This window comes from Zea mays, chromosome 4 (assembly GCF_902167145.1).
Source record: "Zea mays cultivar B73 chromosome 4, Zm-B73-REFERENCE-NAM-5.0, whole genome shotgun sequence".
NCBI lineage: Eukaryota > Viridiplantae > Streptophyta > Magnoliopsida > Poales > Poaceae > Zea > Zea mays.
Genome location: NC_050099.1, coordinates 244,837,347 through 244,860,344, shown reverse-complemented (window position 1 = coordinate 244,860,344; position 22,998 = coordinate 244,837,347). Strand labels below are relative to the sequence as shown.

Below are 22,998 nucleotides of genomic sequence, written 5' to 3'. Positions count from 1 at the left end.
CACCATGACATTATAGCCAACCTACATCACATGAATAAAGGTAATCTGAAATTCAAGGATGGGTTACATGATATACCTTAGTATCTTTCTCACTCATCATCCAGAATTGGACTGTATTCGTTCTTCAATGGAGCATAGGAGCTGCTCCGGCGTTTATTTCCTGTACTATAAGATAAAGAGATGGCTGGTAGTAGCACATAATAGATGGATGGTAGTAGCACAGAACAACCAATAGACTATATAGGCATACTTTACATAGGAACGACAAATAGATGGTTGGTAGTAGCACAAAATGACAAAGAGAAATAGTAGAAGTACCAAGGGAAGCAATGTTTCTAGTTTGTTCAGGCCTAGACTATATAGGCATGCTTTACACATTGCGAGTATGGTCCTCGCAGCATTGCACGCATAGCATAGCTATGACCAAGCAACAAAAGACATATCTTGCAGTGAAGCACACAGCATAGCGCTGCCCATATCTTACAAGCATAAAACCATACGCCCTACACAGCAGGGGGAAGTTCTAACAGCAACCTAGATGAACTGGGATAGTTCCCAAAAGCGATCCTTAGTTCCCAAAAGCGATCCTCAGTTCCCAAAAGCGGGCCTCCATAGCTGGTGGTGCTCGTGTCCAAAAGCACTGCAACTAAAAAAGGTAGCAATCAATTAACAAGTTTTGGCAAGCATTGCAATCTCAAATATAATGTCTAAGTTTTTTTCCGTACATCTCGACGGAAGATGTTATGAAGGCAAACCATTCGAAATCATTTGACTATCGATTTTTTGACTTGTTGATGTTTTAGCCTATTGACCTCTTTTCTGAAAACTTGCTAATTTCTAATTTGACCTATATTGGTAGAAGGTTACACCATTTTCTCTTTTGTTTATATATTAGTTCAATGAACCGCATATGGACCTATTGTTAGTTTTAGAATGCTTATTTGAGATATTTGATGACCTGCGAGCTTGCTTTGAATGTTGTTCCTATGCATCACAGTGTCCTAGATAGCTAAAAGTAGTTATTGCAGTGCCATATTCAGACGTGGGTCGAAGAGCTATACAAAGTGGTTACTTCCTGTTGTTTGATTCTATTTATTAACTTGCAGCGAGATGTTCAACCAATGGACTCTGGAACTGAAAGCCGTGGCTGATAGGATCATTAACATGAGGCAACAACTATTTGACGCGTTGAAATCCAGAGGTACTTGTTTCTATCAATCGCTCTTTTTCTACAAAATATGATTAAATGTTGTTTGCAAAGTAACTTAAGCTTTTCTCCATTACCATTTCTTTCATGGTCTTGTATTGCAACTCTTGGTGCAAATGTTTTTCTTTTGTCCTGGAATAATGTAGCTGCTTAAGGCAAGCTATGTAGCTACTGCTGCATCCAAGATCTCTTGGAGTCTTGAGTTATGAGCAACTATTGTACAAAATAAGAGAACTCTCTTTTTACCTTCTCAGATGATTTATCAAGAAATTGCATCTGACCTTAAAATAGTTATCAATCTGTGTGACTTCTTTGGGGGAGCACTATTAATCTGTGCTTGGAATGTTTCTGTTGTTTATCTGAATTGAAAGGCTGTAATGTCACATTCTTTTTGCACCAGAAAATAAATTATGATTATCGAATCTCAATGTATTGTTCCTTTCTTTTGTCTTTCGTTTTGGATTTTGGGTTATAGCACGATGGCACTCAGTCTCCTTAATAAAGTGCAGGAACCCCTGGAGATTGGAGCCATATCATTAAGCAAATTGGGGTTTAGGGTTGCCTAGTACCCACTGCCTTATACTACATGCAATTGAAACACTTGGAAGCATATATCTCATGAAGTTGTAGGGGAGAATTGGACATACCATTACTCAGCATCAACGTCTGTGTAACCAGCAGCATCGTCATCTTCTGTGCCATCATCTCTATAAAGTTTCTTGGTAACCTTCTTGGAAGGCGATGTGCGAGACCTATGTAAAGTTTGGTCCCATGGCATGCATGCAAAAGTGATGACATGATATGGGAATAACAGGGTAGGTAGATTGCTTGGCATGAAGCTAACCTTTTTCCAGTAACACTTTTATGAGTCTGTCGGTGTTTTGGGTCCGACCGCACACCCGGGGTTGCCCCTCAAGGTGTTTCTAGGAGTAGGACGGTATCGACAACTGTAGCAAAATGGTTCGTGCCGATCGCACGAGGGACAGTGGACAAGATTTACAGGTTCGGGCCGCTTAGAGATGCGTAACACCCTACGTCCTGGTGAGTATGCTTGGTGAGCGTGGTTACAAGAGGGCTCTCCGGATCGAAGACACAGAGAGTTGATATGGGTGGCTAAGTAAGATAGGGTCGATCGTTCTGAAGGGGTGCCCCCTAGGCCTTATATACTCGACCGTGGGGCAGTACACGTGGATATGATAACAACAAGTAGCTAAAAGGTAGTGAAACTCTTGAGTTTATCCCTACGTAACCCTCACCGACTTATCCTCGCATGGCTCCGTTGCATGGGGGCTTCAGCGCGGGAAAGTCGGGTCTCTGTTGCGATTCACTCGCTCGACGTTGTGGGCCGTCCAGGTTTGCACCAATCCGGTTTCACGTCGCTCTGCTTTGTTGGTTGTTTCTCCCCAGGCCCCTGTCGGTGTTTTTGGTCCGACCGCACACCCGGGGTTGCCCCTCAAGGTGTTTTTAGGAGTAGGACGGTGTCAACGACTGTAGCAAAATGGTTCGTGCCAATCGCACGAGGGACAATGGACAAGATTTGCAGGTTCGGGCCGCTTAGAAATGCGTAACACCCTACGTCCTGGTGAGTATATGAGCGTGGTTACAAGAGGGTTCTCTGGATAGAGGGCGCAGAGAGTTTATGTGGGTGGCTAAGTAGAACAGGGTCGATCGATCTGAAGGGATGCCCCCTAGGCCTTATATACTCGACCGTGGGGCAGTACATGTGATATGATAACAACAAGTAGCTAAAAGATAGTGAACCTCTTGAGTTTATCCTTACGTAACCCTTGCCGACTTATCCTCGCATGGCTCTGTTGCATGGGGGCTTCAGCGCGGGAAAGTCGGGTCTTTGTTGCGATTCATTCGTTCGACGTTGTGGGCCGTCTGGGTTTGCACTAATCAGTCTCACGTCTTCTTTTCTTTGTTGGTTGTCTTTCCCTAGGCCCACGAAAGCATGACCTTACGAATTATTGGGCCCTTGGGCCTTTCGTGAGGCCTTTTACTTCTTTAGTGGACCCAGGGGATATCTATCCCCCACAAGCCCCCGATCTTTGGGTTGATTTAGAGGTAATCAACTCAAAGATCCAAGGTCCAAAAAATGACTTCCTGCTGTCTTCTATAGCTCTGATCACTTGTTCGACCAAAGTTTGGTTTTGTGCTCGTGCCTCAGAGGTCGGCATTTTGGATTGTAAGACTCTGGACTTCGTTGGGTGCACCGGAGGTGCACCCAATGGGTGTAGCCCCCGACCTTTGAGTAGATTTTAGAAGATAATCTACTCGAAGGTCTTCTTCCAAAGGTTATCTCCATTCGCGCTCCTGCATCTCGGTTGAGGATTGGTCTTTTCAATCTTGCTCTATGCCTTAGAAGTCGGCGCTATATCAGTTTAGAATAATACTCCATGGGGTGCACCGGAGGTGCACCCAATGGGTGTAGCCCCCGACCTTCAAATGGATTTTTTATGGATAATCCATTCGAAGGTCTTCCTTTCGCTTGTGGGAACTGGCGTGAAGCTACTTTGCATTATGCTTTGGAGGTCAGCATTATGTCATCAATATTTTGCTGCAGAGGTCAGCGTCTATTTTGTCTTTAGCAGCCGAGTTTGCAATCCATCCATATGTTGCTAGGTAGTGCAATTTATTTGCTTCTGCGATTGATTGGACGTTTGATGGACGTTCTCTGTCTAGTCTTCACGTCGCTTCTGTCGGCCATATCTTGTACTTTGCTGGCTATATTTGGCTTTCCTCTGATCCTTACTGATATCTCATTTTTGTCTTGAGGTATTCACTGCATGCCCTGCACGGATGTGACCGTTTGAAAAATATACTGATAATTCCTGGGCGTCCCCCCCCAATGGGTGTGGGCAAGGGACGGCTTGGTACGCTGAGTGTTTTAGCCGGTTGCCTCTGAGTAGTAATGCGATGGGACGGCTAGTGTAATCATATCCTTTGCGCTGTTGACTGGAGTCCCAATGGGTGTAGTGTTGCATGGAACGGCGTCCGCCGTCTGACGTGTCTTCAGATGGGTGGAAGTGCTTATTGAATGCCTTGCGACTGTTCAGTGACCGCGGTTAGAAGTGAGCGGTTGCCTTTCCCTTCTATAAATAACCCCTTTGCTTCTCTGGTTTCTTCACATCTCTTCGCTGCTCCTTACTGCCTTCTTTTCCTCCCCTCTGTCTGCTTCCGCCATGGGCAAGAACAACAAGCGCAAGCGCGAGCCGACTCCTCCATCGGAGGATTTCGATGACTCGGAATACTCGGAGGAGGAGTTCTCCTCCGAGTCCGAGGGGTCTCCGGCTCCCGTCTCTCCCCCGGCGTCGTCCGATGACTCGGACGACTCCCAGGGGATAGCCGCGGAGGTCTGGACGTACATCCAGGCCGTCGAGCGCTCCGGGCTCGAAGGCTCGGATGAGTCGGAGTACTCCTCGGATGAGGAGGACTCGGACGGCGGCGACGAGGGTGAAGACGACGACGACGACGACGACGACGACGGCGACGGTGACGGCAGCGGCAGTGGCAGGGGCGGCGGCGACGGCAGCAGGGACAGCACCAAGGGCGACAGCAGCAAGGGCAGCACCAAGGGCGGCAGCAGCAGGGGCAGCACCAAGGGCGGCGGCGGCGGCAGGGGCAGGGCCAGTGGCTAGACGCCACTGGTCTTATTAGATGTTAGTATAGTTTAGTATAGTTAGAATAATGTAGTAGTAATTAGTGTAGAGTAGTATAGTGTAGTTTAGTAGTAGTAGTAATGTAGAGTAGAAGTAGGGAAGTACCAACTCGTGAAGAGTTGGTTTGTAAACTCGTTAACTTCCCTTTAATGAAGAACTATCGTTGATCCCCCTTTTTCAATGACTTGTCGTTGCTTTTCCTGAATGTTGAACTGATTCTTTTGATGTAGTAGAAACAACGCCGAGCGATGTGTAGGTTGACATCAGCGTTTTAGAAGTAACACCAAACAATCGAACACAAGATCCGCGTTTTAGAGGCAATGCCGAATGATAGAAGGTCGGCATCGGCACTTTAGAAGTAATGCCGAGCGACAGAATACAGGGTCGGCGTTTTAGAAACGACGCCGAGTGATTGAAGGTCGGCGTCGGCATTTTTAGAAGTAATGCCGAGCGATTGAACCCTTGGTCGGCGCGTTAGAGGACACGCCGAGTGATTGAAAGTCGGCGTCGGCATTTTAGAAGTAATGCCGAGCGATTGAACACGTGGTCGGCGTTTTAGAGGCAACGCCGAGTGATTGAAGGTCGGCATCGGCATTTTAGAAGTAATGTCGAGCGATTGAACACGTGGTCGGCGTTTCAGAGGCAACGCCGAGTGATTGAAGGTCGGCATCGGCATTTTAGAAGTAATGCCGAGCGATTGAACACGTGGTCGGCGTTTTAGAGGCAACGCCGAGTGATAGCCAGCTTTACAAGTTACTTTGAGGAAAATAACCGAGTGATGAGGTGGCACGCCGGCTTTTTTGGAAATAACTGTCGGATACCCACGTGGCATGCTGGGATTTCGGAGATGACCGCCGAGTAATGACTGAGCACTTTTTGAAAGGGTATCTGGCTCAAGAATATCCCTTAAGAGTCGCGCTTTTAGCCGCCTTTGCTTTCCGTGCCCTAGTTCTTGCATTTCCGCATCTGAATCTTCTCTGCCACTCGCCTCCTACTCTGTTTCGCCAGTGAGAAGCAAGATGGCGCCCAAGAGAAAAACTGCGAATTCGTTTGCCGCAGTGATCCCCGCAATCGACCCCAACAGCCAGTTACCCTTCGCAGGTAACCACATGTCTGTAATTTCTGAAGCTGAGCTTCTCCGCCTTGTCTCCATCGGGGTTCTTCCTCCGCGGGAACTCTGTTCTTGGCGGGCTTGCCACGGGACCACTGTCCCAACCGAAGATACCCACGAGTCAGTAGTTTACACTCCTTTCCTTCTTCGCGGCCTTGGCCTTCCCATATCTCCTTTTTTCCGTGGCCTCCTTGATTTTTATCACATCAACCTGACTCATTTGAACCCTAATTCCATTCTCCAAATCTCTATTTTTGTTCACCTTTGCGAAGCTTATCTCGGCGTGCTGCCGCATTTTGGCTTATGGAAGTATCTGTATCACTGCCGTCCTGGGATGGCCGGGGGGCAACATCAGTTGGTCGGAGGTGCCAGTTTGGAGATGCGCCGTGGGCGGAAGATCGAGTATCTCGAGATACCCCTCAAAGACAGCATTAAAGGTTGGCGTCTGGAGTGGTTTATAATTGATAATTATGGCAATTCTCTCCCTTCCCGCTCAGGAAGACAGCCAGACGTTCGTACTCCAAGTTGGACTGAGTCTCCCACGGATCAAGAAGTGGCTGAGGCAGGCGTGTTGCTTACTGAAGTCGGATTACTGAAAGAGAGAGGTCTGACTGCCGAAGCTGTGGTCACAGATTTTGTTTTCAAAAACATTCAGCCGCTGAAAGACAGGGCCTATCCGGCATATCTTTACCGAGGGCTGGCCGACTCAACCCGAGTTACCAATAGGAGAATTCCTTCTGTTGATTTGGTAAGCCGACTCGAAATGATCCTCAGGGGTAAAGTTTCAAACGTTGGTGCTCCAGTGGCATACTCGGCTTGGAACCTACCTTCTCCCAAGGCTTTCACCCTTTTTGTGTCCAATCCGCCCGTGACAGATAGCAACTTGGGTCTTAGAGTGTGACCCTCTGCTGAAGAGGTCCGTTCCTTAGTTGCTTCGCTCGGGGAGATACCTGATGATGAACGGCAGATTTATTTTGAAGTGCCCCTGAACCCTAGTGATGCAGACATAAATGACATGCTCGATCTGCTAGCTGAGGATTCATCTGATGCTGCTCCTGAGGGTACATTGGTAGTGGTGCCCCTTCCAGAGGTTGATGCGACCTTGGACGTCCCGAAAACCGTCAGTACTCGCCCGAGGCGCCCTAGCCGAACCAGTCAGCCCGAGCCTTCTGCTGATGAGCAGAAGAAGAAGAGAAGACGCCTCCGGCGAGTATCTAGCTTTGACGAGGATGCCAGTACCTTAGCTCCTGCTGCCGAAGAAATGACTGCAATTGGCTTTGCTGACATTGATCCCAATGGGTGTGCTCCGCCTGCTGCTGACCCCAATGAGGATGCTGTTTGTGCTGTTACTGTGGAAGATGAGGAGGAAGAAAATGAAACTCCATTAACTCGGAAAAACAGTCGGCAGTTCGTCGCTAGCGGTGGAAGTAGTGGAGTTCCTTCTCCTGCCTTGTCTGCCCTTATTGGTCTGCAAGAACTGTCCATGGCCAATTTTGATCAAGCTCTAGAGGATATGGTCCCTGAGAACCTGTTGTTGGAACCTGCAGATGCTGATGCAACAGAAACTTGTGCAGCCATGCCAGATGCTGGGTTGAGATCATCCCGCGCCTCGTCGACCTTAGAGCATGATATTGAGGGTCGGGATGCTGACCTGGATCGTCCTGATCCCATGGAAGTAGCTGAAGGCCCGTCAACCTTAGAGGTGGTTACGGCAGAGAGCTTGGATCCCTTGAATAGTGCTGACACGTGCCCAGCCCCCGAGGATGTCGCCGGGGAGGACTCAGCTCGGGTGAGGAGTGCAGGCCACTACCCAGCCCCCGAGGGTGTTGCCGGGGATGACCCGGCTCGAGTGGGCAGTGCCAACCTTGACCCAGCCCCCGAGGGTGTCCGAGCGAGGTCTCCTTCCTGCACTTCCATGGATGTTCATGTGGGTTCACCTCCACACTCTGGCGGCATGGTGGTGGCTCAAACTCCGGATCAGGGGGTCGCTTTAGAGGGCAGCATCCCCACTGGTCTGGCGTTAGGCTCTGCTGAATGTACTGAGTTCGTTCCTGCTGGTCTACTGCAAGCTGCTTCGGGTGGTGGTCTGGCTCCTGATCATCAGTTGATTTCTCCTGACTTGGGGATCCCTTCGCTTTTTTCCAACCTCCAGGTGCTGTGCTGTGCTTTAGTTTGACTTTTATGTTGCATGAATTGTTGCCATTATGTTCATCCGCTCTTCTTATCAGGCTTTGGTGGATGTAATGGTCAGCCAGCTGAAGTCGCAGGGTGCTTCCATCCCGGAGGTGGCTTCATTTCTTGAGCGTTGGAATCCGGTGTTGCTTCGGGGTCGTGTATCTGAGTTGGAGGCAACTAATGCTGGTTAGTATCCTTTCTTCTTCTTCTTTGTTCTTGTCCGTGGACTGTTTTACCTTCTGACCTCATTTTGTTTGAATACCTCTTGATAGGGATGACTTGGCAGATCACAGTTCTTGAAGAAAAACATTCCCAAGATCAAGCTGAAATGGCTCGACGATGCGTTGACTTCGAGGAGAAGTATTCTCAAAGTCAGATCGAGTTGAGTCAGGTTTCTGCGGCTTTGGATGATGCCAACGCTCTGAGTTCTTCTCTTCATGCTCAGCTTGACTCTGAGAAGGTAGCTTACGAACCCGTGCTTCGCCTTATCATGCTCTTGGATTCTGAATGAGTTGATTTTTGCTTGTAGGAAGAAAAACGCATCCTTGCTGCTTCTCGCGACAACTTGGACAGATTGTACCGAGATTCCAGCAACTCGCTGACCATCTTGGAGAGGAGCCACCGTTTTACGATGGAGGAGCTTGACAATCAGCGCCGTCAGCTGCAAGAATCCTCGGACGAAGTGACCCGCCTTACGCAGTTGCTATCAGCAAAGGATGCCGCTATCAAGGGACTCCGAGCTTCTAAGAAATCCATTGCTCAGGAGTTAGAAACTGCTCAGCAGGCTGTTAAAGTCGCCGAAGAGGCTGCTGTCACTTTCAAAGCTCAGCGCGATAAGGCCCTGGACAAGGCCATTCGGGCGGGACGAATCTTGATGAGAAGACCCGGCGTGGTTGTCCCTGAAGATATAAGAGCCGATGTGAATGCTGCTCCTGATTCCTCGAATCGCCCTTCTTCGTCAGTCGTTCCTGAGAAAGACATTGGAAAATAAAGAAACAGTTCGCGTGCTCTGAGCGCGCAGTTAGCATGATCAAGTACTCGTTAGAGGTTATCGGCTTATCATTCGAATGACATCATCACTTCCTTATTGTATCCGAATTTTGAATTTGTGGTAACGCTACATGATGATTATGAAGTTTGTTTGTGGGATATGGAAATCATCCCCCGAACTGCATAAGCGCGAGTATGCTATACCGGTTTAAGTCGTAAATGACTTTTAGCTGATAATTCCGTTAGTAGGGTATAGTGGTCACCCTAGGTAAAGTAAGCGTGAGCGTGTTGCACCGCCTTAAGTCGTTGCCGACTTAAGTCGATTGCTCCGTTTGTAGGGCATAGTGGTCACCCCAAGTTAAGTAAGCGTGAGCATGTTGCACCGCCTTAAGTCGTTGCCGACTTAAGTCGATTGCTCCGTTTGTAGGGCATAGTGGTCACCCCGAGTTAAGTAAGCGTGAGCATGTTGCACCGCCTTAAGTCGTTGCCGACTTAAGTCGATTGCTCCGTTTGTAGGGCATAGTGGTCACCCCGAGTTAAGTAAGCGTGAGCATGTTGCACCGCCTTAAGTCGTTGCCGACTTAAGTCGATTGCTCCGTTTGTAGGGCATAGTGGTCACCCCGAGTTAAGTAAGCGTGAGCATGTTGCACCGCCTTAAGTCGTTGCCAACTTAAGTCGATTGCTCCGTTTGTAGGGCATAGTGGTCACCCCGAGTTAAGTAAGCGTGAGCATGTTGCACCGCCTTAAGTCGTTGCCGACTTAAGTCGATTGCTCCGTTTGTAGGGCATAGTGGTCACCCCGAGTTAAGTAAGCGTGAGCATGTTGCACCGCCTTAAGTCGTTGCCAACTTAAGTCGATTGCTCCATTTGTAGGGCATAGTGGTCACCCCGAGTTAAGTAAGCGTGAGCATGTTGCACCGCCTTAAGTCGTTGCCGACTTAAGTCGATTGCTCCGTTTGTGGGGCATAGTGGTCACCCCGAGTTAAGTAAGAATGCAAGTCAATCATAAATGAGCCAAGTATCTTTGAAGTCTCTCTTTATTGATGACATATTTCCATTATACAGAATACATGGTCGCCCCGGCTGTTTTGAAATACAGCTAGGGGTAAAACTTTCGGAGGTGCTCTATGTTCCAGGAGTTCCCAACTTCTGTGCCATCCATCTGGGTGAGGCGATATGATCCGGGACGAGTGACCTCTGCTACTATGAAAGGTCCTTCCCATAAGGGTGATAACTTGTGCCGTCCCTCCCCCGTTAGAATTCGGCGGAGGACGAGGTCTCCCATCGAAAAGAAACGTTGCCGCACAGCTTTGTCATGGTAGCGCCTTAGAGTCTGCTGGTATCGTGCTGATTGAATCACTGCATTCAGTCGTTCTTCCTCAAGTACGTCAATATCCTCCAGCCTAGTGGCTTCGGCTTCTGCTATGCTTTCGAAAATCAATCTTGGCGCCCCGAACTTGAGATCAGCAGGCAGCACTGCCTCCGACCCATAGACCATGAAGAAAGGAGTGTTTCCATGCAGGGCCCGACTAGGTTGGGTTCTCAAGCTCCAAACAACATAAGGCAATTCTCTTATCCATTTTCCTGCGAATTTTTCGTTCTTGTCAAAGACCCTTTTTCTAAGTGCCTCCAATATCATTCTGTTGGCTCGCTCAACCTGCCCGTTGGCCCTCGGATGGGCTACAGATGCATACTTGATCTGAATGCTTTTTTGCTCGCAGAAGTCGAAGAATTCTGAACTGGTGAAGTTGGATCCCAAGTCAGTGATGATACTGTTTGGTATCCCAAATCTGAATATTATGCTTTGTACGAATTCCACGGCTTTAGCAGAGGTTAAAGAGGCAATGGGCTGGAACTCTATCCATTTAGTGAATTTGTCAATTGCCACCAATACATGGGTGTATCCTCCTTGAGCTTTCTTGAAAGGTCCAATCATATCCAATCCCCAGCATGCGAAAGGCCAAGTTACTGGTATGGTTTGTAGCTGCTGTGCTGGCATGTGCTGTTGCTTTGACAGGTATTGGCAAGCTTCGCACCTCTGAACTAACTCAGCTGCATCGTTTTTCGCCGTCGGCCAATAGAATCCTGACCTGAAAACCTTCCCGACTAATGTTCTGGATGCTGCATGTACTCCACACTGCCCTGCATGGACTTCCTCCAGAAGCTGCTTCCTGGTGGATGGGAGAACGCACTTCACGAGGACGCCTGACGCGCCCCTCCTGTATAATACCTCCCCAATGAGTGTATAGTGAGCTGATTGTCTGGCAATGCGCTCTGCCGAGTTCTTGTCATCTGGTTCTTCTTCATTCTTTATATACTTAATAATCGGTTGCCTCCAGTCATCAGAGTCTGACTCGGGTTGATCTATGATGTTGCACTCTTCTATTTGATCCGTCGAGACGCTTGGCTGGAGAATTTCTTGCACGAAGACCCCGGGCGGGACCTGAGTCCGACCGGATCCGAGCTTGGACAGTACATCGGCCGCCGTGTTCCGATCCCTTTCTATATGATGAAACTCCAGACCTTCGAATTTATCTTCTAGCTTTCGGACGGCGGTGCAGTATCTTCCCATTGAATCACTTGAACAATCCCATTCCTTGTTTATCTGACTGATGACTACCAGAGAGTCTCCATACACCATCAGTCTCTTGACACCCAGTGATATGGCGATGTTCAATCCGTGTATCAAAGCTTCATACTCGGCTGCGTTGTTAGAGGCCGGGAATAGCAGCTGGAGAGCATACTTGAGGTGCTTGCCTCCAGGTGCAGTGAAAAGAATTCCTGCTCCTGCTCCCTGCAGTTTCAGCGAGCCGTCAAAATACATTCGCCATACTTCTGCAGTTTCTGGATTATCCGGTACTTGCTGTTCTGTCCACTCCGATACGAAATCAACCAGTGCCTGAGTTTTGATGGCGGTGCGAGGTCGGAACTCGATATCATGGGATCCCAACTCGCAAGCCCACTTGGCTATTCGGCCAATGGCTTCCTTGTTGTGAAGAATATCCCCTATTGGAAAACCAGTGACTACTATGACTTTGTGGTCGTCAAAGTAGTGGCGCAGCTTGCGAGCAGTTAGAAGTACTGCATATAATAGCTTCTGAACTTGAGGATACTTTTTCTTCGATGGACCTAGAACCTCACTGATGAAGTAGACAGGATGTTGTACCGGATAGGCATGCCCTTCTTCCACTCGCTCGACTACCAACGCAGTGCTTACCACGTGAGTCGTGCAAGAGATATATAGCAGCAAATCTTCAGCTGGTTGAGTCGGCGTAGCTCGCCGGGGCGGCTTTAGTACTGGTGGTGTTGTCAGGAATTTCTTCAGTGCATCTAGAGCTTCTTGTGCTTCTGACGTCCATTGAAACTTATCCACCTTCTTGAGCAGTTTGTAAAATGGTAGACCTTTTTCTCCCAGCCTGGATATGAATCTGCTCAGGGCTGCCATACATCCAGTGAGTCGCTGAACCTTCTTTTGCGACCGAGGGGCTTCCATCTTCATGATAGCTTCAATCTTATCTGGATTAGCCTCAATTCCCCGGTGGCTGACAATAAATCCGAGTAACTTTCCTGCTGGTACCCCGAAGACACATTTCTCAGGATTGAGCTTCCATCTATATCTTCTCAGGCTGTTGAAAACCAGCTGTAAGTCTTCGATGAAGTTTTCCGGATCCTCCATTTTAATCACCACGTCGTCTACGTAAGCCTCCACACGCTTGCCCCAGTGATCGGCTAAGCATGTTTGAATGGCTCTCTGATAAGTCGCTCCAGCGTTTTTGAGGCCGAACGACATGGAGGTATAACAGAAAGCACCAAACGGGGTGATTTACGCCATTTTTTCCTCGTCTTCTTTTGCCAAACTAATCTGATGATACCCGGAATAGCAATCTAAGAAAGACAGCACAGAGCATCCAGCGGTGGAATCCACCACCTGATCTATCCTCGGGAGCCCGAAGGGATCCTTCGGACAGTGTTTGTTGAGATCAGTATAGTCGACGCACATGCGCCAATCCACTTTATTCTTTTTGAGTACAAGAACAGGGTTGGCTAACCACTCGGGGTGTAGTACTTCTCTAATAAATCCGGCCGCGACCAAGCGAGCTAACTCGGCACGAATGGCCTCTCTCTTGTCGGGCGTGAAACGACACAGTTTTTGCCGGATCGGCCTCGCCTGAGGATAGACTTTCAATTTGTGCTCGGCCAACTCCCTCGGGACTCCCGGCATATCCGCAGGTTGCCATGCGAATACGTCTCGGTTATCTTGCAGGAACTGGACGAGCGCGCTTTCCTGTTTGTCATTCAAACTGGAGCTGATGATGGCCGCCTTGCGCTCATCGGCAAACCCCAGGTTGATCCGCTTGGTTTCTTCAGTCGGCCGCATAGAGGTCGCGGCCTGAGCTTCGTTTGCCGGCACGGCGAGGTCTTCCTCAGGCTTAGAGTTCGCCGGTGTAGAAGGAACCGTTGACGGCTTGGTGGTGAGGGCTGCTTGGATGGCCACTCGGAAACATTCTGCGGCGCCTTGGAAGTCGGCGCGCACAGTTATGATTCCTTGCGGTCCTGGCATCTTCAGTATCATGTAGGTATAGTGCGGGATGGCCATGAATTTGGCTAGCCCCGGCCTTCCGATGATGGCGTTGTAACCACAGTCGAAATTCGCCACCTCGAACCTCAGGAACTCGGTTCTGTAGTTGTCCGGAGTCCCGAAGGTGACCGGCATGTAGATGTGGCCCAGCGGGTATTCCCCTTCCGTCGGCACGATGCCGAAGAAAGGAGTGTCTGACTCATGGAGCTCTTTGAGGTGAACCCCCAAGCCTTGGAGCGTACGGGGGAAGGTGACGTTGATGCTGCTCCCCCCGTCCACTAGAACCTTCTTTACCCGGCTCTCTCGGATCACCGAATCGACGAGGAGCGGGTATTTGCCTGGATGGTCAAAGTTGAGCCATTGATCCTCCCGAGTGAAAATGATTGGGTGCTCCGACCACCGGTACGGGGCGGGAGGGCCGGTGGTCGCCACCAGTATCTGGCGGTTGTTGAGCTTTTGTTGTCTTTTGTTCTCCTGCGACCCATGTCCGCCGAAGATGACGTTGACCTCCCTGTCAACGCGCGGGAAAGCTCCTCCTCCCCCCTCCTCCGGCTGATGGGGCTGTCGTGGTTCACCTGGTCCTCCCCTCGGCGGAGGAGGCGGTAGGGGTTGGAAGGGTCGACCATGTCCGACGGAGTGCTTGAAGTCCCAGCAGTTACGTAGAGTATGGCGCATGTCCTTGTGGTACGGGCACTGGGCGTCGAGGATGTCGTCCAGCGTGCGCTCGCCTCCGCGAGGTCCTCCTCGGGCGCGAGAGGCAGGCGGTCCGGCGGCGTGTACTTCTTCGCGAGGCCTCTTCTCCCAGCGTTTGTCGGGTGGCTGGTTCGCGTCGCGTCGTGGTGCTGTCGGTGCGGGTTTTGCTCCTCCGATGAGGTCCTGGGCCCGCTCGTCGGCGGTGATATAGAGGTCGGCTTCCCGGAACAGCTCCTCGGAAGTAGTCGGCGCCTTTTGTAGTATGGCTCGGACGAAAGCCGAGTCGTTAGATCCTCTGTAGAAGTCTTCGATCACGGCCGCCTCCGTGACCTCGGGGATGCGGTTTCTCATGGTCTGGAACCTTTTAAGGTATGACCGGAGAGTCTCGTCTCCCCGGCGCTTGATGGATTTGAGGTCCCATGGTTGCGCTGGCTTGTCGGAGAGAGACTGGAAGTTGGCGGTGAAGCGTCGACTGAAGTCTCCCCAGTCGTCGATGCAGTGTCGGGGTAGATGTCGTAGCCACTGCAGCGCATCTTGCCCAAGGACGATGGGCAGGTACGCGGTCATAACGTCTTCAGATGCCCCGGCAGCCCGAGCAGCGGTGGTGTAGACGGCTAACCAACCCCCTGGATCCTGCTTAGGTTCATATTTGTCGACATTGGATACCTTGAAGTTGGGAGGCCATTGGATGGCCCTAAGGCGCGGAGTAAGGGCGGATACTCCGCACGTGTCCTCCTGCCGTCGGGGATGACGTCTGTCCCGGGGAGGGGAGTGGCGGTGGCGGTTCCTCGACCGTCCCCGGGTGGTACCACCAGTTGAAGCTGTTGCCGACTCAGTTCGGGTGGCCTGGCTTTGAGTCGGGAAGCCATGATCTCGGTCATACTCCTCCCGACGGCGAATTTCGTTCTCGTGCCGCCGTTCGCGCGAAGCATTGATAGACCTTCGCGCGTCTCGGCGACTGTTGATGGCGTGTCGCAAATCGTTCGGCGGGTGAGCGAGCGGTAGAAGATGGTTGGCTGCCTGAGTGAACATGCGTCGGTATCCTTCGGCGTCGGGAGTCCGAGGAAGCCCGTCAGCTATCCGAGCTAGAACGCCTCCGACCTCGCTCGGCGTGTTCATAGCTCGGGCGAAGTCGGGGTTCAAGTTGCGCCCGAAGAGCGGATTCTCGCGTCGTTGCCTTGCGTCTTGCTCGGCTTGCTCCTGAGTCCGACGGCGATCACGTCGTCGGGAGTTCCTTCGTTCCCTGAAGACGCGTTCTTCCGGAGTTTCTCCTATCTCTGAGACCTCGTCTCGCGAGACAGGCTGCTCCGGATCCCGTTCTCCAGCTGCGTGATGTCGTCGAACGTTCCTGCGTCGGTTCCTTCATCGGCGGGATTCCCGCTGAGGCGGTTCTTCTCCAGGCACGGTTGGTTCATCGTCGGAGACGGCGGGCGACTCTGCTCTCCCGATGAAGAGGACGTCGGGGTAGAACGGTATTGCTGCCGCGGCGACTTTCTTTCCGTTCTCCTTTGAGGTCGGAGGAACGGGAAGAACGACTTGCCTCTCCCTGGTCTCCTTCTTTCTCACGACCCGTGTCCATTCTTTCGTCGGAGAAGTAGATAGCGGAGTCTTCCGGGTCAGCGAGCTTCTAGCTCCAGCCTCCCCGGAGACGATCTTTTTCCGAAGAGCCGGAGGTAGCGTCCTTCCAGCATTTTCGGAGTTTGTTGGAGGAGACTTCTGTTCCGGCAGATCTGCGAGGCGGTGTAGAATTCCCTTTTCGTCCGCTACGGATGAGATTGTCCCGAAGCAGAATACAGATCCGGGACGCACGGCGATCTTGCTGTGAAAGGTGACGGCCATTGAGCTAGCTTGGATCGTCGACACACCGCCTACCTGGCGCGCCAGCTGTCGGTGTTTTTGGTCCGACCTCACACCCGGGGTTGCCCCTCAAGGTGTTTTTAGGAGTAGGACGGTGTCAACGACTGTAGCAAAATGGTTCGTGCCAATCGCACGAGGGACAATGGACAAGATTTGCAGGTTCGGGCCGCTTAGAAATGCGTAACACCCTACGTCCTGGTGAGTATATGAGCGTGGTTACAAGAGGGTTCTCTGGATAGAGGGCGCAGAGAGTTTATGTGGGTGGCTAAGTAGAACAGGGTCGATCGATCTGAAGGGATGCCCCCTAGGCCTTATATACTCGACCGTGGGGCAGTACATGTGATATGATAACAACAAGTAGCTAAAAGATAGTGAACCTCTTGAGTTTATCCTTACGTAACCCTTGCCGACTTATCCTCGCATGGCTCTGTTGCATGGGGGCTTCAGCGCGGGAAAGTCGGGTCTTTGTTGCGATTCATTCGTTCGACGTTGTGGGCCGTCTGGGTTTGCACTAATCAGTCTCACGTCTTCTTTTCTTTGTTGGTTGTCTTTCCCTAGGCCCACGAAAGCATGACCTTACGAATTATTGGGCCCTTGGGCCTTTCGTGAGGCCTTTTACTTCTTTAGTGGACCCAGGGGATATCTATCCCCCACAGCCCCCGAAAGAATGACCTTACGATTTGTTGGGCCCTTGGGACTTTCGTGAGGTCTTTTACTCCTTTAGTGGACCCGGGGGATATCTATCCCCCACAAGCCCCCGATCTTTGGGTTAATTTAGAGGTAATCAGCCCAAAGATCCCAGGTCCAACTTGCGGGTGTTTTTGAAGAAAAATGACTTCCTGCTGTCTTCTCTTGCTTCGATCACTCATTTGACCGAAGTTTAGTTTCATGCTTGTGCCTTAGAGGTCGGCATTTCAATTTGTAGGATTTTGAACTTCATTGGGTGCACCGCACCCAATGGGTGTAGCCCCCGAGCTTTGAGTAGATTTTAGAAAATAATCTACTCGAAGGTCTTCCCCAGAAATTATCTCCATTTGTGCTCCTGCATCTTGGTTGAGGGTTGGTCTTTTAATCTTGTCCCACGCCTTAGAAGTCGGCACTATCTCGGCTTGGAATGATAATCCATGGGGTGCACCGGAGGTGCACCCAATGGGTGTAGCCCCCGACCTTCAAATGGATTTTTTTAAGGATAATCCATTCGAAGGTCTTCCTTTCGTGCCTCTTTGCTGAAAATTATCCCTTTCGTTTGTAAAAAAATGGCATGAAGCTATTTGCATTATGCTTTGGAGGACAGCATTATGTCATCAATATTTTGCTGCAGAGGTCAACATATATTTTGTCTTTAGCAGCCGAGTTTGCAATCCATCCATATCTTGCTAGGTGTGCAATTTATTTGCTTCTGCGATTGATTAGACGTTTGATGGACGTTCTCTGTCTAGTCTTCACGTCGCTTCTGTCGGCCATATCTTGTACTTTGCTGGCTATATTTGGCTTTCCTCTGATCCTTACTGATATCTCATTTTTGTCTTGAGGTATTCACTGCGTGCCCTGCACAGATGTGACCGTTTTGAAAAATATACTGATAATTCCTGGGCGTCCCCCCAATGGGTGTGGGCAAGGGACGGCTTGGTACGCTGAGTGTTTTAGCCGGCTGCTTCTGAGTAGTAATGTGATGGGACGGCGAGTGTAATCATATCCTTTGCGCTGTTGACTGGAGTCCCAATGGGTGTAGTGTTGCATGAAACGGCGTCAACCGCCTGACGTGTCTCCAGACGGGTGGAAGTGCTTATTGAATGCTTTGCGACTGTTCAGTGACCACGGTTGGAGGTGAGCGGTTGCCTTTCCCTTCTATAAATAACGTTGTTGCCCCTCTAGTTTTTTCACATCTCTTCGCTGTTCTTTACTGCACCCTTCTCTTCTCTCCCGTCTGCTTCCGCCATGGGCAAGAGTAACAAACGCAAGCGCGAGCCGACTCCTCCGTCAGAGGACTTCGGCGACTCGGAATACTCGGAGGAGGAGTTCTCCTTCGAGTCCGAGGGGTCTCCGGCTCCCGTCTCTCCCCCGGCGTCGTCTGATGATTCAGACGACTCCCAGGGGATTGCCGCGGAAGTCTGGACGTACATCCGGGTCGTCGAGCGCTCCGGGCTCGAGGGCTCGGATGAGTCGGAGTACTCCTCGGATGAGGAGGACTCGGACGGCGGCGAGGACGAGGACGACGACGACGACGGCGACGACGGTGGCGACGGCGACGGTGACGGCAGCAGCGGGGGCAGCGGCGGCGGCGACGAGAGCAAGGGCAGCACCAGAGGCGGCGGTGGTGGCAGCAGCAGCAAGGCCAGTGGCTAAACGCCACTGGTCTTTAGATATTAGTATAGTGTAGTTAGAATAATGTAGTAGTAATGTAGAGTAGTATAGCGTAGTATAGTAGTAGTAGTAATGTAATGTAGTAATAGTAGGGAAGCATCAACTCGCGAAGAGTTGATTTGTAAGCTCATTGTCTTCCCTTAATGAAAGAATGACGTTGGCTTCTTCTTGATGACTCGCTTTGCTTGATTATAAAACTGGTTATTTCGAGACAGTAGATGAATAACTTGGGCATCACACTGACGCTTCCAGAAGTAGCTGCCGAGTAATCTTGTAGTCTGCGTCGACGTTTTAGAAGTAATGCCGAGCGACTGAACGCTATATCAGCGTCTTAGAGGCAATGCCGAGTGATTGAAGGTCGACGTCAGCATTTTAGAAGTAATGCCTAGCGATTGAACACGAGATCAACGTTTTAGAGGCAACGCCGAGTGATTGAAGGTCGACGTTGGCATTTTAGAAGTAGTGCCGAGCGATTGAAGGTCGACGTCGACATTTTAGAAGTAATGTCGAGCGACTGAACGCTATATCAGCGTTTTAGAGGCAACGCCGAGTGATTGAAGGTCGCCGTCGGCATTTTAGAAGTAATACCGAGCGATTGAACACGAGATCAGCGTTTTAGAGGCAACGCCGAGTGATTGAAGGTCGACGTCGGCATTTTAGAAGTAGTGCCGAGTGACTGAATATGAAATCAGCGTTTTAGAGTCAACGCCGAGTGACTGGATGGTGACGTCGGCATTTTAGAGGTAATGCCGAGCGACGGAATATGAAATCAGCGTTTTAGAGTCAACGCCGAGTGATAGCAGGCCGCATGAGTTATTTTGAGGATGATAACCGAGTGATGAGGTGGCGCATCGGCTTTTTGGAAATAACTGCCGGATGACCACGTGGCGTGCTGGGGTTTTGGAAATAACCGCCGGGTGATGACTGGGCACTTTTTGAAACAGTATCTGGCTCGAGAATATCCCATAAGAGCTGCGCTTTTAGCCGCCTTTGCTTTCCGTGCCCTAGTTCTTGCATTCCCGCTTCCGAATCCTCTCTGCCATTCGCCTCCTACTCTGCTCGCTGGTGAAATCGAGATGGCGCCCAAGAGGAAGACTGCGAGCTCGTCTGCTGCGGTGATCCCTCTGATCGACCCCAACAGCCAGTTGCCTTTCGCAGGTAACCATATGTCCATCATTTCCGAAGCTGAACTTCTCCACCTCGTATCCATCGGGGTTCTTCCTCCGCGGGAACTCTGTTCTTGGCGGATTTGCCACGGGACTACTGTCCCGACAGAGGATATCCACGAGTCTGTAGTTTACACTCCTTTTCTTCTTCGCGGCCTCGGCCTTCCCATCTCTCCCTTTTTCCGTGGCCTCCTTGATTTCTACCACATTAACTTGACCCATTTGAACCCTAATTCCATTCTGCAAATCTCCATTTTCGTTCACCTATGTGAAGCCTTTCTTGGTGTGCTGCCGCATTTCGGTTTATGGAAGTATTTGTATCATTGTCGCCCTGGGATGGCCGGGGGACAACATCAGTTGGTCGGAGGTGCCAGTTTGGAGATGCGTCGCGGGCGGAAAACTGAGTATCTTGAGATTCCCCTCAAGGACAGTATTAAGGGGTGGCGTCTAGAGTGGTTCATAGTTGATAATTATGGAAATTCTCTCCCCTCCCGGTCGGGAAGACAGCCAGACGTTCGCACTCCGAGCTGGACCGAGTCTCCCACAGATCAGGAAGTGGCTGAGGCAGGTGTGTTGCTAACTGAAGTTGGACTGCTGAAAGAGAGAGGTCTAACTGCTGAAGCTGTGGTTGCCGACTTTGTTTTCAAGAACATTCAGCCACTGAAAGACAGGGCCTATCCAGCATATCTGTATCGAGGGCTAGCCGACTCAACTCGGGTTACTAACAGGAGAATTCCTTCTGTAGACTTGGTAAGCCGACTTGAAATGATCCTTAGGGGTAAGGTGTCAAATGCTGGTGCTCCAGTGGCATACTCAGCCTGGAACCTGCCTCCTCCCAAAGCCTTCACCCTTTTTGTGTCAAATCCACCTGTGACTGATGGCAATTTGGGCCTTAGAGTGCGACCCTCTACTGAAGAAGTCAGTACTTTGGTTGCTTCGCTTGGGAAGATTCCTGATGACGAACGACAGGTCCATTTTGAGGTGCCCCTGAACCCTAGTGATGCCGATATAAATGCCATGCTTGATCTGCTAGCTGAGGATTCCTCCGACGCTGCTCCTGCTGGTACGTTGGCAGTGGTGCCCCTTCCAGAGGTTGATACAACTTTGGATGTCCAGAAACCTGTCAGTACTCGCCCGAGGCGCCCTAGCCGAACCAATCAGCCTGAGCCTTCTGCTGATGAGCAAAAGAAGAAAAGAAGACGCCTCCAGCGAGTATCCAGTTTTGATGAAGACGCTGGTACCTCAGTTCATGCTACTGAAGAAGTGCCTGCGACTGGACTTACTGACGCTGACCCCAATGGGTGTACCCAAACTACTACTGATCCCAATGTGGGTGCTCCATCTGTTGCTGACCCCAATGGGGGTGTTGCTTGTGTTGTCACTATGGAAGATGAGAAGGAAGAAAATGAGGCTCCTTTAACTCGGAAAAACAGTCGGCAGTTCATCGCCAGCGGTGAAAGTAGTGGAGTTCCTTCTCCTGCTTTGTCTGCCCTCATTGGTCTGCAAGAACTGTCCCTGGCCAACTTTGATCAAACTCTTGAGGATATGGTCCCAGAGGACTTGTTATCAGAGCCAGTGGATGATGATGCGACGGAGGCTTGCGCTGCCGTGCCTGATGCTGGGTTGAGGTCATCCCGTGCCTCGTCGACCTTAGAGCGTGATCTTGAGGGTCGGGATGCTGACTTGGATTGTCCTGGTCCCATGGAAGTGGCTGAAGGCCCGTCAACCTTAGAGGTGGTTACTGCGGAGAGCCTGGACCTCAAGGATGGTGCTGACACATGCCCAGCCCCCGAGGATGTCGCCGGGGATGACTTAGCTCGGGTGAAGAGTGTAAGCCACTGCCCAGCCCCCGAGGGTGCTGTCGGGGATGATCCGGCTCAAGTGGGCAGTGCCAACTATGACCCAGCCCCCGAGGGTGCCCAAGCAGGGTCTCCTTCCTGCACTTCCATGGACGTTCACGCGGGATCACCTCCACACTCTGGCTGCATGGTGGTAGCCCAAACTTTGGACCAGGGAGTCACTTTAGAGGGCAGCGTCCCCGCTGATCGGGCGTTTGGCTCTGTTGAAGGCACTGAGCTGATTCCTACTGGTCCGTTGGAAGCTGCTTCGGGTGGTGGCCTGGCGCCTGGTTATCAGCTGATTTCTCCTGATTTGGGGATCCCTTCGTTCTTTTCCAACCTCCAGGTACTGTGCTGTATTTTAGCTTGATCTTTACATTGCATGAACTTTTGTCATTATGTTCATCTGTTCTTCTCATCAGGCTTTGGTGGATGGGATGGCCAGCCAGTTGAGATTGCAAGGTGCTTCCGTCCCAGAAGCGGCTTCGTCTCTTGCGTGTTGGAATCCAGTGTCACTTCATCGTCGTGTATCCGAGTTGGAGGCAACTAACGCTGGTTAGTGCCCTTTTTCTTCTCTTCGCCTTTGTGGACTATTTTACCTTCTGACCTCGTTTTGCTTGATTACCTCTTGCTAGGAATGACTCGGCAGATTGCAATTCTTGAGGAAAAACATTCCCGAGATCAGGCTGAAATGGTTCAACGGTGCGCTGACTTCGAGGAGAAGTACTCTCAGAGCCAAACTGAACTAAATCAGGTTTCCGCTGCCTTGGATGACGCCAATGCCCTAAGTTCTTCTCTTCATGCTCGGCTTGACTCTGAAAAGGTAACTTACAAAACTGTGCCTTGCCTTGCTATGTTCCTATTACTTGCTTGGTTTCTGAAGGAGTTGATTTTTGTTTGCAGGAAGAAAAGCGTATCCTTGCTGCTTCTCGTGACAATCTTGACAGATTGTATCATGATTCTAGCAACTCGCTGTCAATCTTGGAGAGGAGTCATCGTTTTACAATGGAGGAACTGGACAATCAACGTTGTAAACTGCAAGAATCTGCGGACGAAGTGACCCGCCTTAAGCAATTGATATCAGCAAAGGATGCCACCATCAAAGAACTCCGAGCTTCCAAGAAATCCATTGCCCAGGAGTTAGAGGCTGCTCGGCTGGCTGCTAAAGTTGCCGAAGAAACTGCTGCTACTCTCAAAGCCCAGCGCGATAAAGCCATGGACAAGGCTATTCGGGCGGGACGAATCTTAATGAGGAGACCCGGCGTGGTTGTTCCTGAAGACATAAAGGCTGACGTGAATGCTGCCCCTGATTCCTCGAGTCGCCCTTCTTCGTCGGTCGCTCCTGAGAAAGACTTTG

At 50.6% G+C, this 22,998-nt stretch overlaps 1 protein-coding gene across 1 annotated transcript in view; it reads right to left on the bottom strand.

Annotated features, from left to right (window-relative positions):
- Positions 1-588: 588 nt before the first annotated feature.
- The window catches only part of LOC109945651 (uncharacterized), a 47,369-nt gene continuing 24,959 nt past the window's right edge, over positions 589-22,998 (bottom strand). The window contains exon 7 of the mRNA XM_020551963.1: positions 589-640. Coding sequence (XP_020407552.1) covers positions 589-640 — 52 coding nt within the window. The remainder of the gene's footprint in view (positions 641-22,998) is intronic.